Source organism: Mizuhopecten yessoensis, unplaced genomic scaffold (assembly GCF_002113885.1).
Source record: "Mizuhopecten yessoensis strain PY_sf001 unplaced genomic scaffold, ASM211388v2 scaffold2671, whole genome shotgun sequence".
Taxonomy (NCBI): domain Eukaryota; kingdom Metazoa; phylum Mollusca; class Bivalvia; order Pectinida; family Pectinidae; genus Mizuhopecten; species Mizuhopecten yessoensis.
Window position 1 is genome coordinate 2138135 of NW_018404662.1, and position 17822 is coordinate 2155956.

The 17822-nt window shown below is 36.3% G+C and overlaps 1 protein-coding gene across 2 annotated transcripts; it reads right to left on the minus strand.

Moving 5' to 3' along the window:
• Nucleotides 1-640: 640 nt before the first annotated feature.
• On the minus strand, nucleotides 641-17497 carry LOC110446317 (glycogen-binding subunit 76A-like). 2 transcript variants are annotated; one of them, XM_021491403.1, is made up of 5 exons: nucleotides 17399-17497; nucleotides 14758-14907; nucleotides 14328-14409; nucleotides 6437-8240; nucleotides 641-4454 (listed from the first exon to the last, which is right to left on the minus strand). In XM_021491403.1, the coding sequence occupies exons 4-5, from the start codon at nucleotides 7805-7807 to the stop codon at nucleotides 4431-4433; spliced, it is 1395 nt and encodes a 464-aa protein (XP_021347078.1). In that variant the 5' UTR covers nucleotides 7808-8240; nucleotides 14328-14409; nucleotides 14758-14907; nucleotides 17399-17497; the 3' UTR covers nucleotides 641-4430. The 2 variants fall into 2 exon arrangements, with proteins under 2 accessions (XP_021347078.1, XP_021347079.1); XM_021491404.1 differs by having other exon boundaries at nucleotides 14758-14967; nucleotides 17399-17490.
• Nucleotides 17498-17822: the final 325 nt, after the last annotated feature.

Here is a 17822-nt window from a genome sequence, read left to right on the forward strand (position 1 = left end):
AGGCATGACAAGCATTCTTGCCAGTCTAGAACTACGTACCTTGAAGGCAAGCAAAACATAACGGTAATTGCAACGGATTGAATCCGAGCATATGGAGTACTAAAGAATGTAGGTAACCTAAGTAGAACCCGAAACGCACAGTTTCATTTGGTCCTATTCTTTTACATGGCAAGACTATAACGAACTGATCGATAGCAATTTGGAACACGTTAACAAGAGACCCGAGTCCTATACACAAGAAACTTTAATGGGACTCAAAGAATTTCTGGTAATACTGAAATATAAGATGGTGGTAACCATGTTGTAACAATACATTGAAAATGGGTTCTAAGATCACAATAAAACTAATTGTACATGTATAGTTGATCACCGAGAGTAAAACGTTATTACATAGAAATTGCCATTATTTACGAAATGCGCATGGGTATAAATAACAGGTAATCACAACAGAACAAAATAAGCTCTAAAGAAAGACAGGGGGCGCTTGCGTATGTCATGATATGCGGAATGGGCACTCTACATTTGACTCGTTTCGCCACTAAAGGGTGTTCAGATCAGACGCTTACCAACTGAAAATATTAGTACTACACATAATCGGTTAATTGACATATCTATGGATCTGTTAGTGCTCTGTAGAAACTTTTAACAATGAACTGTAACCTGTATAACCTTCTGTTAACCAGGTTTTTTAAGAGCTATATCAAAATATTGCCCTCACCTTCTGCTCGGGCCAAATTGGAATTATTTGGACGAGTTGATCAAAGACTGATTAGCTCGGATCGTTAAAAATCTAATTTATATAAATATCTGAACAATTTGTATCATTACGTCTTCCAACAACTTGACCATTTACGTATCATCAGCCAGAGTGTAATGCCATTTACAAAGTATTGTCATATTGTAACCGTATACACGTGTATAGTGTATACATGTATCAGGGCCCGTTGTGGTCCACCAATTATATCCAACGCAAACGATGCAGTAATAACTATTTAGGTATAATTGATGCAATCTGGGGTTACAATTTAACCTATGATATCAAACATCAAAAACCTTGCATAGTTCACACCTCACAAACATTTGCACATGCACGAGTTAACATTGTGACAGCAGCATCATTTATATTCAGCCATCACACTACAACTATGTATACATTACAGTGGCGGATCTCGTGTTTCGTTGAACTTAGTTTTCCTTCAAAACCGCATGCTTTTGAAAAGAAAGTTCTCATTTGGAAATCCTCTGGTTCTTATATGGAATCTGTTCCAAAACGTTTTGTAGACACGCCAATGTAGTGTACGAAAGTACAATTCAAGAGTCAAGTACAGTATTAGCATACCTGTCACTCATAATTAGTGTGAGCCTCAGCTTCTCGTTCATATAATAAGCGGTCACTCACTATATGACCCATCTTATTTTATGTACCTGCTAATAATGGGCAGCTCATGACCGGTCAATGCTTACAGCCTTAAATTATTCTTCATAAAACTATCCGTACAGTCACATGTCTAGGTTCCAACACATTCTAATCACAGATTAAAAAGTATTATGAGTATAATTAACCATTAATATCGGAAAACTGGGACCACGAAGTAATTTAAATGTGTTGTTTTTTAACCCGGCAAAGCATTAATATCAAATATCGATAAATAGTATATTTTTATCCTTCTATCTCAGTAGCATGTTGTCGCAAAGCGAAAAAATGTATTAACAGCGTATATTGTTACAGTACCCAATTATAAAAGTATGTGCAACGGTCAGTGAAGTAATTTGTTGTAGTGGGACATTGGTTTAATGAGTATTTAAAACTAAATTATACGAAACAATTTAAAGGTTAATGAAAACAGCCTTCATACAGTTTGGTTGAATGTGTTTAACTTAATCAGTAAAAAATGCCTGGATATCGAGAACACTAAAACTGTTAAATCGCTAACATTGAGACGCTGAGATGATGATCGGGGTTTAAATGTCACTGTAACTGGCGTGTTTTAATATCCTCAGGTTGTACACGACACATGTTTAAGGTTATCCATTTCATGGATGGACAACTAAACTCGAAACCAATAAAAGTGAACCCACGACACATTTATTAACACCACCATTTCGCAACTTTCTAGCTCCGCGAGGTAAACAAGACAGAGTCTATATTCAACAATATTTGAATAAATACAAACAACTATTAATCTGAAAGTGGAGTGGCGTCGATTGCTTGTATGCAAAAGCATGTGTACTCGTACACAACTGAATGAAAATCGCTAAGCTTGCTTGGAATAATGCCAAGTCGGGGAAAAAATCGGCCATTGACTTTGTATAATGACTTCTTCTCATATAATACATATTGTGAAATAAAGAAAGGCCAATACGGCTATTATTTAAAGTTTGATTTCGTCATCTATTTTGCGTCTAGACAGTCAATGTGTACATCTGAAGTATATACACTGCGCCAAAAGGTTTGAAGGTATTAGTTATTGCAATTCTGTCTGATTTTTCCCCCGTTAAGTACCGTAGCAAAATAAGTATCATTCTGATATATTGAGCATCTGAATTTACTATGGGCTAACGTACATTATCTTAAACGTGCAAGTCGATCTAGGCAACAATACGTGAGGCCGATGTAGGTTTTCTAGTGATGTAAGTGCAGTTACTGGTACATTTTGGCATAGTAAACGTTTTCGGGACTATCTGCTGGATTCAGACAATGGATCGCAAGTGCTCGGCAAGTGTGTGATGAAACGCCTACGACGGTCCGTAAATTAGAAGGTGGCCATTATGATCCAGAAAATTAAAGCTATAACATCAAGTTGTTTTAAACGGTCGTCTGCAACACCGTTATGTAATCAACAAAGCACTGATGCAGAGAAACAATAAACGATCATCACGTGATAAAAGATCTGAATAATAATTTTTGGATTGATAACTGACATTAAAGATTGGGGAGAATCAAAACATTTCGAAGGTTATTGCTTATAACTGGTCGTGAATTCTCATGTTACTTCACTTTACTAAATAGTGAGAGAAATTTGCAATGTTTCAGTTTATAAGGAATTGGATAATTATCACCTATTTTTTTCTCATTATAATTTTCTGTCCTGCTTCAAAAAATCAGTCATTGTAATATAGCCCACTATAGTATTGCAGTTGCATGTTAAAGCTGTTACGTATAACTGCCAAGCACACACCTTAGAGATTTCTTAACTGGAGCTGGTGAACACATCCAGACACCGAAGAAACGTATATACATTTAAACATAAAAAATATACAAAAACTCCAATGATTAATTCAACCAATGTCTATACACTGTGACAACAGAGACAATACGTGTCATTGCTGAATACGGGTACAGCTGTGAATGCCGTGAACAAATTTTGGAGAAACTCATGGATTTCGAAGGAAAAATAATTACAATTCAGAACAGTTAGCTGACTGCAAAATCATGCTGTGGTGAAGCATGACTTCTTCATCGGAAAGTTCAAATTAAGGTGAAAACGTGCCAATGGATTGGAAGCCTTACGTTAACAGTTCACGAGGACATGCCTTGCATAATGAGTAAACAAGCTTTCCGTTTAACAACAGTGGGAGTCAAATGATATGTTAGTGCACCACAGCTGATAGGTATTCTTTTTTATATAACGTTTTGTTAAATGCAACAAACGCTCTAGCGAGCATGTAATTCGTGACATAAGATTTACACAACTTCACATTTGAGACTATTTGTCTACCCTCACTATATTGTTTTCCTCGAAAATGCACATTTGATTTGAATCTATAACAGAACAGAAACAGCAGGAAAAGGATAAAACGTTTAATATACTCTGGAATATAGAGAAATAACTTAAACATCTAACAGATTGACAATTGGAGATAACAAAGATGTTTTAACGGGGAGATAACAGGTATGCCGTAACGTCAAATATACTTTGGAACGATCAGGGATAAACGAGATGCCGTAACGTTAAATATCGGAACAATGGGAGATAACCGATAACTGTAACGTCTAATATACAATGCAAATATGCTTTGGAACAAAGGGAGATACCAAGGACTGGAGTTGTATATATCCTCTATTAACATTAAATATATAAAAGAAGGTCTTCAACTTCTAATACACTCCGGAACTAAGGGACCAAACCATGACACTGCAACGTCGTTCATACGTATGCAAGCTTTTAAGTATAAGGGAGAATAAATGAGTTTGGATATTCGTGCATGTTACTTTATAACAACAGAGGGTGATAAATGCACAACTTTATTACCGAAGAGCAATAAAGGATGGAAAGCGATAAATTCTCCGCGACAAACTTTATATCTCAATCAATTTCAAAAAGGCAAATTAAGCGAACATTGTCCCATAGGCATTATAATTAATACTTAATTAACAACGTAACGGGAGTAAGCGAGTGCATGCAGGATTGGAGACGCTGAGCTTTGCTCTAGTCACCCTTTTCCTGGCACTCCTGTAATGTAAACAAAACAAGCATTATAAATCTATCGACAGCAGAATGAAAATGGAATGGTCAGAGTCGAAGTTTATGGCACCAACTAAAACTGTCACAAGCTCATTCCAGATATTTTACTTCTTGTCAGATGTACGATACATTTGTTACGGGAAATGTAGGTCGACTCTACGATAACGTGTTCGTGTACTTTGAAGTCTAAAAGGATATTAGGTGGGTTTTTTTGGAATCGTAATTTTCTTCTGATCAAGTAAAATGTGTTTTTCTTTAAAATGCCCGGGGGAGGGTAACACTATATTCCGTCTTTTCGTATTGCAGAATTATCTGCTCTTGGTAGCAGGTATTGGTTGTTGCGTCATTAGTTTGTGTGAGAAAATTACGTCGTGTTCCCAAAAAATGCTGACGTTACTCTCACAAACAAATGACGTAACAATCAATACCTGCTATCAAGAGCAGATAACTCTGCAATACGAAAAGACAGAATAGCAGTGAGGTAGTTATGAATATTTTTGAAAGAAAAAAAAACATGATTAACTTCTAAATGTTTCTAAATTGCTTGAATTCACTGTGATGATTGAACAAGACATTCTGCCTAAATGGGATTATAACAAAAAAGGAAAAAGACCTGGAATGAACTGTTTATGTACGTATTTTGTTCTATTAATATATATATTCCTTATAATGAATATCGAAATATTTTTCTTTGGCATAACAATAAATACAAGAGACAGTATAGGATTTACTAACATTTCATAGCTTTCTAATATCCATAAATTGTTAAGTTTTCAAAGGAACCTTGAAGAATGGACAGTACAACTCTAGCCAACTAAACACGATATCATACATAACATTCACGAAATACTGTAGGACAGACAATCATAAATTATTTAACAAAAATCTTTCTCTTTGAAAAAAACCTATTAGTATTACCCAAATAAACGTTTGAAGCCATAAAATTAGCAACTCTGGGATTGTTGAACTTCTGGCGTTCTATTTATCGATTTTTTTTTCATTTAAATTTTAAGAGACATAATGGATTTTTGTTCCTTTTTTTCACACAAATATACAGTAACTGTCAAAGTAAGTAATACGTCCTGATTGAATCGGAAAAGAGAAACTACACATATCCCGTAGTGACTTGCAATTGTGTACGCAAGCACTCTGGTACATCTTTGTACCGGTTCAATGTGAACCACTTATCATTTACTCAGATGGTTCATGTACCCGACAAATTATCTATAAATATCACGAATCCGGTTTGATGTGTGTGCTATTAGTTCAACTAAATCAACACATATATAATACAAACGAAAACATATAGCGACTGACCACCGGCTAAACTATCATTTTTCAAGACAAAGGGTCAGTTATTGAAATGAGATATTGAACTTAACTCACAGCTATAGTACGATAACAACCCTTGTTGAATTAATGAAAGTAACGTATGTCCGATTTATAATTGATGTCGTTGGATTTAGCCGAGGTTTTCGAAAATGAAATATAAATGAAAATAATAGTACAGTCATTACATGACCTTCCTAGTGAATTGCTATATGTCTAGAATCCTACAGGACAGAAAACTAAACTAATTTCCAGTTTTACTTCGAATTTAAGGGATAGTTGGAACTTGTGATAGTTTAACTTTAGTCTGAAATAACTGGTCGTCTCCTCTTTTTTTGCGGCGGAGACAGGCCATCTCTGCTCACTCGATAAATGAGATGGTCAGTGATTCGTGGTAAACTTAAACAGTTATAAATACATGAATAAAGCAACGTAATAACCTCACTCTTATTCCATAGTACAAATAAATAATCATAATACATGACATGTGATGTATCGAAATTTTTATCACAACTTGCCAGACTGATATAAATTGTATGTAGTTCATTCAAATTAAAATAAATTTTTGAATTCATCCAATTTTCCTATTTTTACAATATAAACATCTAGACATTTATAAATAAACATTAAAGAAAATGTACCCAAGAATCTTCAGCTTCCGTCGGAGTTGTCTTGGCGAAGCACTCGAACACGTAATTCAAGTCCTGATTGTTGTCCCAATACTCGGCGTCGTTCACACGGTACGACAGCGCGAACTCCAGTCGAGCGTGTAATCCGAAATCCGCAGGAGCCACAATACTGAAGGAGAATCGGTCCGTCGGTCCGTCACAGGAATTTTTCACGTAAGAAGCAGCAATATCATGGAAAGTTACCCATCCATTTGTGGTGTATCTCACACGGCAAAATTTGTGAAATCCCAAATTCGCCACTCGAATAATTCCAGTTATCGTCAAATTTGTGACAACAGCATTCTCGAGACAAATTTTCCTCGTCAAAACTCTTTTTAAGAAATCCTCGCAAGCACCTGGCTGTTGAAAACAAACCGTCAAATATCTGTGACCAATATTTTTCCGATCCACTTCCAACCCAGCTTGTAAGTCTTTCATAGCGGAAGGGGGTATTCTCGGAGGAGCGTCGGCATTCAGAACATGCCGTACATCCTCTAAATCCAAACCCATTGCATCAGCAAATCTCACCATTTTCTTACGTCTAGGAGTTCCTGGAGGTGTTTTGTTTGTTTTCAGGGAGGAAGATTTTCTTAAAGTTGCTCTGTTAAAACTGAATTCATCTTCTTCATCATCTGGGCTGTCTGAAGCAGCCAGGTAATCGAATAGCGACCCCTGAGACGATCCTTTTCTTATATCGTTATCGATAAAAGGCCTATCATTCACGTTCAGTCTTAGAGTGGGAAGAGAACTTGCTGGTTGTAAATCAGATTTCACATTTTTTCCCACTTTTTCTTTTAAAACAGGCACATCAATAGCAAAAGAATTCATAACTGTACTTACAGCTTCCCCAATCGAGGCCCCATGACCTTCCGATGACTCCTCAAGGTTATTCTCCTCTGGACTATTGATCGAATCCACGAAGAATTCGTCGCTTGCTGTAGACCGTCCGTTTGAACTAGTAACTGAATCTAAATCATCCATGCTATTTACATATATTCCCTCCTCACTCGAATCATTTGAACAAGTCCTTTCCCGGCCATTTTGATCAGCTGTACTGTCGTCTGCTACCACTGCCGGAGAACAACACACACCGGTTTTTACCGGCGGTGTGCAATCACATTCAGTCGCTAAATCCATCGGTTTTGAATGAATGACATCCATAAATATCTCATTATTACAAAGGTTGATTTCTCGGCTCGGATTCCACACAAAGTTTCCGCTCACACTATAGGAATCCAGGTAGCTGTCTTCAGAGTAAGAAAAATTGCGGGGTAAATAAAACTCACTCTCGACTGCTTCCTGCTCATGTGTACACGCTACAGGGGATGATGACTGCACGCTCATTGGTACATGTTACTGGGGTGAACAATACGTGTATAAACTGTGTTCCACCGCTACCTCACCAAAGTAACTTAATAACTTGTCATAGTAATACTTCTTCATAGTAGCTAGTATACGTGTGATCTATTCAGTTAAGAAACGAATGTAAACACTGTTGAAGTATGACAGAGCGAACTGTGTATGTGTGATCGAAGCAGCACCGACACGGGAAGGTTGAGTATTCCAAGGTTAAACAATTCCATAAATACCTTAATTGGGAAACATTCCAATCTGTATTCAAAGAAGTAAATCCCAGTAAGAACCCGTTCCTTAGCCCGGCCGTCTGCTGTCAGCGACACCTCCACCCGTCACTGTGTATTTCCCGGCGACCCGGCGTATATATACATGTTCCCGATTCCGGTCTGTCACGTTCACCACTAGTGTGTGACGTCAGAGGCTGTTTACAAACAAACACACGTGGTAGCCGAGACTTAACTGGAATGATCTTATTCTATTTTTAACATGGCGTATAGATCAACCAAGGTCATGACTCTACCGTACTTTGCTAGATGATGCAATATACATATAGTTAGGCTACACGTACGACACATAGATATATGTGTATGTACGTATACACACATGTTCGGCAACAATTGTCTATGAAATAAATTGTCTATGATATATATATATATATATATATATTATGTGTATGTGTGTACATGTTCATACCGCGGGTTGTACGTATATACTTTCTCATACACATTTACATTTTTGTAATTAGAATAAATTACTAAAATTAATGAATATACATGTATCTTCGTATCTAATATTTCCTACGTTTAATTTCGTATGTTTTTACCATAGCATATCAGTAAAAGTCGGTTTATTTTTATTCTTTATTTCAGCAATACCACGAGTGATGTTTAAACTGGGACTTGAAGTTAATACAGTTAGATTTATTTCCATAACATTCGATTCCACGGAAAGAAAGACAGATTTCAAGCTTGATTTTCAACTGAGAAGTTTAAATTTGACGTTCCCCTCACCTCCATCGCATGGTAATCCTATTGTAGTCTAACTCAAATTAGTTTTACCAAACTTCCGTATAAGCTATACAGTTTTGCTGGACATAACTGTGGATGTGTATTTACTTTAAATAGACAGATTTTTTATAATCATGTTTTTATGTGATAATTTGCTTACAGCATACTCGACGTAACAGTTGTGTATCTATTGAGATTCCATGTGACCTCATGCAATGAACATCTTCATATTTTTTTTGTTTTTTGTTTGTTTGATTAAGGGTTATGTCAACACCGAAAAAGTTGTTAAGAATCCAGCCGTATGTTTTGACTATGTGCATGACCGAGTAATGCGATATTCCGCCAAAGCAGTATTACTGATTGTCGATAAGCCGAGTCAGAAACTGATACATACTTCAACATAGTATTACATTTGTCACTGATGTGAAGTATTTCTGCAATTTATTTTTGTAATACATGGATCATTTTATTAATCACACGTTTGAGATGCATTTTACAGAATGGTATTTTTTTCGAAACTTTAATATTAGAGACACAAAAAAATACAGGGGTCGAACTCGGGGCCTAACCATTACCAATCGTTTTTACCTATATTGATATCAAGGAATCATGCGTAATATCAAAATGAGAAACAATGGAAGTATCCTAAACCAGAAAAGCTCCATTAAGTTGCATTGCTTAAGGCTATCAGAGTAAAAACGCCTGCTGTAAAGTGGAACTCTTCCTTCGCACTTATAATGATTCAGTAGTACTATTTCTTAAGTATAAAATGTGTAAAAGTGAACATTTTCCTGTGAATATTTCACATCCCAAAGTATTCGCAATGTGTATTTTTTCGTTGAATGACAAATCTTATTGAATTAAAACATAAATCGATATTTTACTAATAGAATCTTTCACCCCTTGGGGGTGAGATAGGAGAATCTCAACCCGAGGGGAAGGATTCTTAAGTTGCCAAACACGAGGCTTTACCGAGTGTTTGGCAACTAAATAATCTTTCCCCGAGGGTTGAGATTCCACTATCTCACCAACAAGGGGGTGAATGATTCTTTTTCTCTTACCCTGTTCTTTCATTGTGTATCATATGCACAATGTAATGATAACGTTACATGCTAAATTTAGGGTTGACGTGACGTTGATGGATTGTCGACGTGACGTCATTGTATTGTTAAAGTGACGTCATGCCATTGTTCTGAATAGGGGAATCCCCCCGTATCAACCCTAGGGTGAGACAAGGAAATCTCACACCGGTAAAAATGCGGATACACCTGTCCAGGGTAAGAGAATAATTTATCCCAACCCGGTAGCAAAACTGGTGTCAAGCGTGCGAATGGCTTCTTGATGACATCATTCAGTAATGACGTTACGGTGTAGTAATGTACCTACTAGAAATATAGCTCGTCTATACAATACAATACAATACAAGAAATTTCAGTTCCGTGTTGTCAAGAGAAACAAAAACTGATGTCTAAGCATAAGGTGCTAATGATACAAGTGGCCATGAACAATAAGGATGGAACAGGGGAGAAAAACGATTGATTAAGAAAACACCATTATTGGTTTGTCAAAGCAAGATCAACCGAACGCATAATACAATTACTGAAAGTCATTGATAAAGATCAATCAAAACTGTGTGCACATTCCATAAGTAGATTGTATGTTGTCGGAAAGAAAAGTGAAATTATCCGCATTTACTAATTTTAGACCAATCATTAAACGTGATTTTAATCTGTATGATAAACGACGACACATATAGAATGCATGCAACATAAATAACGAATTTCATTGATGATGAAGACGGAGGTAAAGGTTTTCTTTTCAAAATGTGTATTTCAGCAGTATGTGTCAAGTTTGCGATTAATACATGTATATGATAATACAAGGATGTCGGTGTATTGGACATTATTTGTTATCCAAAAGATATTTTAGCCTCATTTTGCTATTCGATACTGTAATCATTAGCTGTCAAGTAAAGAGTTCTGTGCATATTATCATTCCCTACGGTTGATCTCCAAATTACATGAGTACCTATAGGTTATCTTGCAGGTAACGGGTTACTGAAGAATTAGCAACTTGTTTGTTCAACAAAACCACTTTCATACTCATACTATTGTTGAAAAGTTGTCACTACATACTTGTCAGTGAGGTTAGACAAATATTCGTTGACAGCAGTGTCAAGTTAAACAAACTTTAATTTAAATTAGACGTTTATTGATTTTGTCAACCTGGGAATGTGGATCTGTTTAAGATTCCTGGTAAACTAAATCCTTTCGGAGGAGATGAAAAGTGTCTACCTTCACTCCTTCACGTTCATACATTTTTTCTATTTATATATAACGTACATAAGGATTTTGAAACAAGTTTACAGCTAAGTGAAAATTTATCCAGATTAATTTATGAAACAATAATATATTAATGCTCGTTTGCTTTGTGTCTAACAACGGTGTGGCCTATATACATGGATAGTTATCAGTCCAGTGTCCTCACAGGTTAAGACCCCTGCGCGTTTTCAGCCGTGCCAGCAAGAATGATAAAGGGTTACTGCGAGACCAAAGTTGTTCATCGGTACACTAGAGCTATACTATGACCATAGAACATTGAAAATCCGACGGAAATCGGTCAGTTCGTTTTCAATGTTTGAAATAATTATTTAGGAAAAATGTCCCATGAATTAGTCTCATGCAGGTTCGGCGACATTTCAAAATGTTAGAATATTCATTTCACTTTACAATTTGCATTTATACATAATAGTATAATAGGTGACTAATGAACTCTTTGTAGAATTAGGAGTTTCCCTCTATGTCCTTTTCTTAAAGGCAGCATTAAATATCCGCTGCTCCCTTTGGAACACCTGGGACATCTGTTGTTTTCTCTCATTTATCTGTCCCCTTAGTTTGTCCTTCACACCTCTGTTTAAACCTTTGCAAGAGAGTATATTTGGCTGGTTGGAGTACAATCCTGACGAGTCCTTGTTAAAACATTTCAGTGAAATGGCACTCTAAGGGATGTAGGCATTGCTCGTCGATTGATTACGAGTAACCAATCAAACCCATTACAACGTACCGCAATGCACTCATCTAACATATGTTTTGCTTTAAACGTGGACTTTGATTAATTTTGTTGCGCGAATGTGATGCATACATACATGTTTTTCCTTCATGTTTGATTAAGATGTTACACGATATGTTATGTGAAGTATGAGGCGTACAGAAATTAAATGATAATTAAAATTATTAACAGCCACATCTCGCATCGTAACAGTATCAACCAAGCGATCACATATCGTTAGATATTGTTAAAAACATAAATATAAACAATAATACAGACTTTAAAACTATGACGACGGTCTTCGCCATATTCCGCTAAGGCTACTTGGGCAATGTACTCGATTGCGTGCATAAATGGACACTCTCCGTAATGCCGAAAGAAAATAATTAGAGATTTACACATGTAACGACTCTACATAGATCGACATTTTAGAGAGGCTCACTCGTTCGTTTGAACATTTAAATGATTAAATTATGAAACATGATGTGATGCGTAAATTTTAAAAGAATAACTACATCATCAACACAGCAGATCAAAGTCCAAAATTCAGACTCGGTGTGAAATTAGTAGAACAAAAATCAAGAATACAAATTCACAAAGAGGACAAACCATTTACTCTTGAAGGGTAAACGCTTTCTGTGTGTGGAACCTGTCACGATGTATCGCATTCATTCTGCGAAATTATTCGGTTACTAACGATCGTATGACACAGTGAACAAACCTGATATCGTGGTAGCGACTGAATTCACATAGCTTGTATGACACCAGGCTGGAGCAAACTTATCCCTGAAGCTATACCTAAATTACTTCTTTGCAAAAAAATGCACAAAATGGTCTCTACAGATATGCCCTGACCCCTGTGCTGTAGGCCTCCTACTCTCGTGAGGTTTGGCTTCCTTACGTCTGTGGTGTACGCCTCGTATACAAATATTTGTATCAAGTAATATCTATATATTTGCGCTTTTACCTCCCCGATGTAAACCCTTGTGATCTCTGTCGATATGCCCGCGTACCTCTGAGATTTGTCTCGCATTCCTCTATGGTGTAGTCCTAGTGTAAAAATATTTGTATCAAGTAATCTCTAAATCTATGCATTTCTTACTTCTCTGATGTAGTGTTTCATGATCTCTGGAGATCTACCCTTTCGTCTCTATGGTGTAGGATTAGTGACCAAATTTTTGCATCTAGCAATCTCTAAATCTTTGTCTGTCTTTCCTCTCTGATATAGGGTTTTGTGATCTCTGGAGTTTTAATAACCTTGATTGTCGCTATAGTGCAGGCCTAGTGCTAACATCCGGGCCAACAAGAGTGATTAATATAAGATAAAATAAGTCGTTTCATAATAGTTGTAAAATAAATGAAGTTGATATTTTAGCGTTGACGCATTTGTATCACATACTCTCTAAATCTGGCCTTTGTTACCTCTCTGATAGGGTCTCACACTCTCTGAAAATTAATCCTTATAACCCCTGTGATGTAGACTTCATGTAAGAATATTTGTATAGAATAATCTCTAAATCTATGTCTTGCTAACCTCTGCGGTATAGGCATTATAATCTCCGAAGCTATGCATTACTTGGTTCTGTGGCGCAGGCCTCATGTAAACATATTTACTTCTATGGAATGATCTGTCATATCTTCAATTGATATGTATACACTTTTAATGTACAGCTTTGCACAAATATATATGACCTGTGTCGTAGTATGCATATGCTTACTGAATTTCAAACTGGCGGAATTAAGTACGAAAATTGTTTACATTTCTTGGTGAGTCGGTGTAAACACGTAGGTGAGACGAACAGTCCTTTACCTTGATCCGGAGTAGGTCAAGTTTAACATGTCACCCTTATTTCAGTCTAGCGTAAACAAACGCCAAGGTCAGTGATATTTAGGTAAAGGTATGTGATTGAATAACCTTAGATACATTGCCACTCTGTATCTTCGTATCACAAGTGGTGTATTGTGGGTGTCGACATATATTATGCATATGTTTATTTGTATGACACAAATATTCGATACATGCATACAATACAAAGTTATTTTTAAGTATAACGTACACCATTTTTCTAGATAAATTATGCACGTTATATCTTAATATGGTCTACATTCAATGTCTTGATATAGTGTACATGCAATTTATAGACATAGTATACATGTGATTTCTTTGTACGATATAGAAGTTATTTTAAATATAATAAACAAGGTATTTCTAACTACAATGAACATGAAATTTCTAACCACAATATATATGCAATTGACACATGTATGGGAGAACATATTTCATCCTAACATTTTGATAAATGATTTGCTTTTTTGTTGGTAGTTGTTGTCGCTGTTTGATAGTTGTCAATCATCTGTTAAGCTTTAGCCTCGGAGAGTGCTTAGATAGTTCTGCAGGGAATTCGTGAATACTATTCAAGTAAGAAAATATTATTTCAGTTTTGCATACTTACGGTCATTTGGAGACATATCACATAGAAGACCTCGAGAAGTCTTCGATAATTTCATAAACACTGTTTCAATAGGGTTCCATTGCTGTCAACACAACAATGAGGCAAATAAAAAGACAAAAAGATCAATTAGTGATGTTTTTTTTATCACAATTATCACAATATGTGTGTGCGTTTATATATATATGCAAGGTAGCACATTTAGTCTTGTGTCAAGTGTTCAGTGTGACCATTAAAACCCCACTTTATGCATATAATTATCACAATTGCTCGATAATTACGTCACGTGTGTAACACAGCAAAGTCAAAGTACGTCAACTAAAGCAAGACAGGACTACATGTAGGTAAAAGTGAAGCTTATTAATACATTCAGTCATCAAATCTTATTATTCTAAGTCAGGAATACCATTAGTTTCATCCGTCAGTTCCTTACCTCATACGCCTGCAAGACACTGGTCCATACATAAGTGACTTCTGGTTAATGCACTGTAGTATGGAATTGCTGGCAATATGTTGAAGCGCTCTCAGACAGTACGAAGTACATCCCGTCTTGCCATGCATTCATTGCAAGGAGAACACATCCCTTCAGCAATAGATAAAATACCACGCCCAGTACTAATTTCTTGCACACGAATTCGAAGCCCTTTGTAGACATTATCCAGTGTATACAACAAGAGGTCCAAAGGGCCTGTATCACTCACCTGGATATCTAAGCAATCATGGCAAAATATTCTCCAAATGAGATCCAAGGAAATATGCCAGACCCCAAGACCAATCCTTGTAGCATATCTGTATTATATTTTTTATGCCCAGCAATTTTATGTACATGGTTATGGGGTGGGGATCTCAACTTTTTCCAAGCTGTGACCCAGAAACTAGGTCCCTAGGGTTGTGGTCAGACCCCAGGATCAATTCTAATATCATGACTGCACTTGTCTCTTTTGCCCAGCATTTGTATATATAGTTTTGGGGTGGGGATCTCAACCGTTTCAAAGTTATGACCCAGGGGTTAAGTCTGCAAGGGTGGGGCAGACCCTGGGTTCAATTCTAATATCATGACTGCATTCGTCTCTTTATGCCCAACAATTATATAGTTTTTGGGTGGGGATCTTAACCATTTCAAAGTTATGACCCAGGGGTTAAGTCTCAAAGAGTTGGGCAGTCCCCAAGGCCATCCTGGAAACATATGTGCACTCATCTCTTTATAATCAGCAATTGTATATATGATTATATGGTGGGGATCTCAACCATTTCCAAGTAATTTTATTTTTTTGCCCCACCCCTTAGCCCGGGGGATCAACCCCACCATTTGTACAATTTTGAATTCCTGCCTCCCTTGAATGCTTCCGACCAAATATGATCAATATCCATGGCATAGTTCTACAGAAGAAGTCGTTTATTGCAATATAGCCAAAGTGCCCCTTTTTGGCCCCGCCCTCAGCCCCCTGGGGAGTCAGCCCCACCATTTGTACAATTTTGAATCCCCACCACCTAGGGATGCTTCCAGTCAAATATGGTTGATATCTATCTCTTAGTTCCAGAGAAGAAGTCGCTTAAAACAATATAGCTAAATAACCCTTTTTGGCCCAGCTCCTCATCCCCACCATTTGTACAATTTTGAATCCCCACCACCTAGGAATGCTTCCAGTCAAATTTAGTTAAATTCCAATCAGTGGTTAAGAAGAAGAGGTCGTTTAAAGAAATTGTTGACGGACGAACGACGGATGGACGGACGACGGACGCCACAGTATGGCATAAGCTCACCTTGGTCCTTCGGACCCGGTGAGCTTATAAACAAGCGATACAGCAAGCCCACGCAATTGACAGTCCGGTACCTAACTGACTGGTCTTAATGTACATAACCGTCCCTTAAAGGTACCGACATTGGAACAAAACAGAAATTGAATTATGGAACAATTGTCTAATCTCCCTCTGGACATCCGGATTATTATTCTTGCTAAGAAGTCTTCACTAACTATTTCTTTTAATCCGCTTTTAAATCTGATACTCCCTAATGATATATTTTATATTTCGCCGTTTATTGTTCTTACTGAGCATTTCTTTATAGGGAGTATATAATAAAATAAGCGATAAAGTATTAAAATGAACTTTGTCCTTTATATGATTCTATTGATAAAATTTGTTTCTGCAGGTTCATTAAAAGTGTATACCAATACAGTTGTATGTTAACACTCTTTACTGTGATGTTTCTCTTACTTTAATATCCATATATCATTTGCAATACATTTTGTTCAGCCGTTAGTGGGGACGTTTTTGATTAACCCAGTCTCATTATGATAGTCAATGTTTTGATTCATAAAAATGTAACTTGGTTTTTATTTAACTGAATGAAGTGACTACAAGTATTCTGTTAGAGAATCATTCTTCAGATAATCGCAGCGATACAGTTTACGGTGTCGTTATTGATACACATGTACAATGTGAATGTTTAAAATTAACAAATTTACTCTACATGTATCTGTCTTATTTGCTGAGCTAGAATTTCAACGAGCTGGGACCAGTTGTTCAAAGACTCATAAGCTTTACGAAATATCTTACAATTATTCGGGTTTCTTGTCTTAAGAAGCTACATCTGAATCCTTCGATAGAAGATTAAAATTTGAATGTTTGTTGTTTTGTTAACTTGTTAAACTGAGTAGGCATACGCAAGCTGGAGTAATATGCATAAATTAACTCTTCGAATGTATTTTAAAACATGTTATAGCTCCTCATATATGTTACATGTTAATTATAGCTGTTCGTATGCATAATTGTTACAAAACATATATAAGTGTTCATATATGCTATAAAACATGTTACATCTGTATGTTTTATAACAACATGGTATACATGTAGTTGCATATATATGTGTTACAAAACATGATATAGCTGTTTATGTTTTACACAAATGTTATATAGAAATTCACAACACATTTTTACTGTCCTTTATATTTACATGCATTTTATCCTACTTTTTATCTTTTTTTTTTTTGGCAAGCTCAAGCATGTCATTTGGTATATTGATGTAATATTTTTGTAAAATTAGAAAAAGTGTTTAAATTATTAATACATACATGTATATGCGTTGGTTTTATTCCATAAGGGTCCCCTATTGTGTTCTGTACCAGGCCACGCACATCTTTGGAGAACTAAACATACATTTTTGTTGATAATTATGTAGTTATACGAACTTCTACGTCATTCTGTTGTTTACGCGAAGCTAGTAGGAGGACGTGCTGTATTGCACAGACAGCAAAGCTATATTTAGCTGCGTATTTACTGTGTGTGACCTTCGTACCAAAACATAATATGTGTATGTGGCTAAATATAGCATAGCGGGTTGTCCTGTATCGAATTGTAAACAGATCTAGATAGCCCCGGATGTTTCCAGAATTTCCCTATAAAGAATGACCTTTATAGGAATAATAAAATTAGGGTTAGTCGGATATATAGTGTTAAGAAGTGTCTATGATATAACAAGCAATGAACTATGCTATT

What these genes read in the sequence shown, in the direction of transcription:
- LOC110446317 (XM_021491403.1), bottom strand. Translation starts at nt 7,807, where the DNA reads ATGAGCGTGCAGTCATCATCCCCTGTAGCGTGTACACATGAGCAGGAA. An exon ending in CGGAAGCTGAAGATTCTTGG is followed by an intron (nt 4,455 to 6,436) that starts GTACATTTTCTT and finishes TTTACATTACAG; the next exon opens with GAGTGCCAGGAAAAGGGTGA.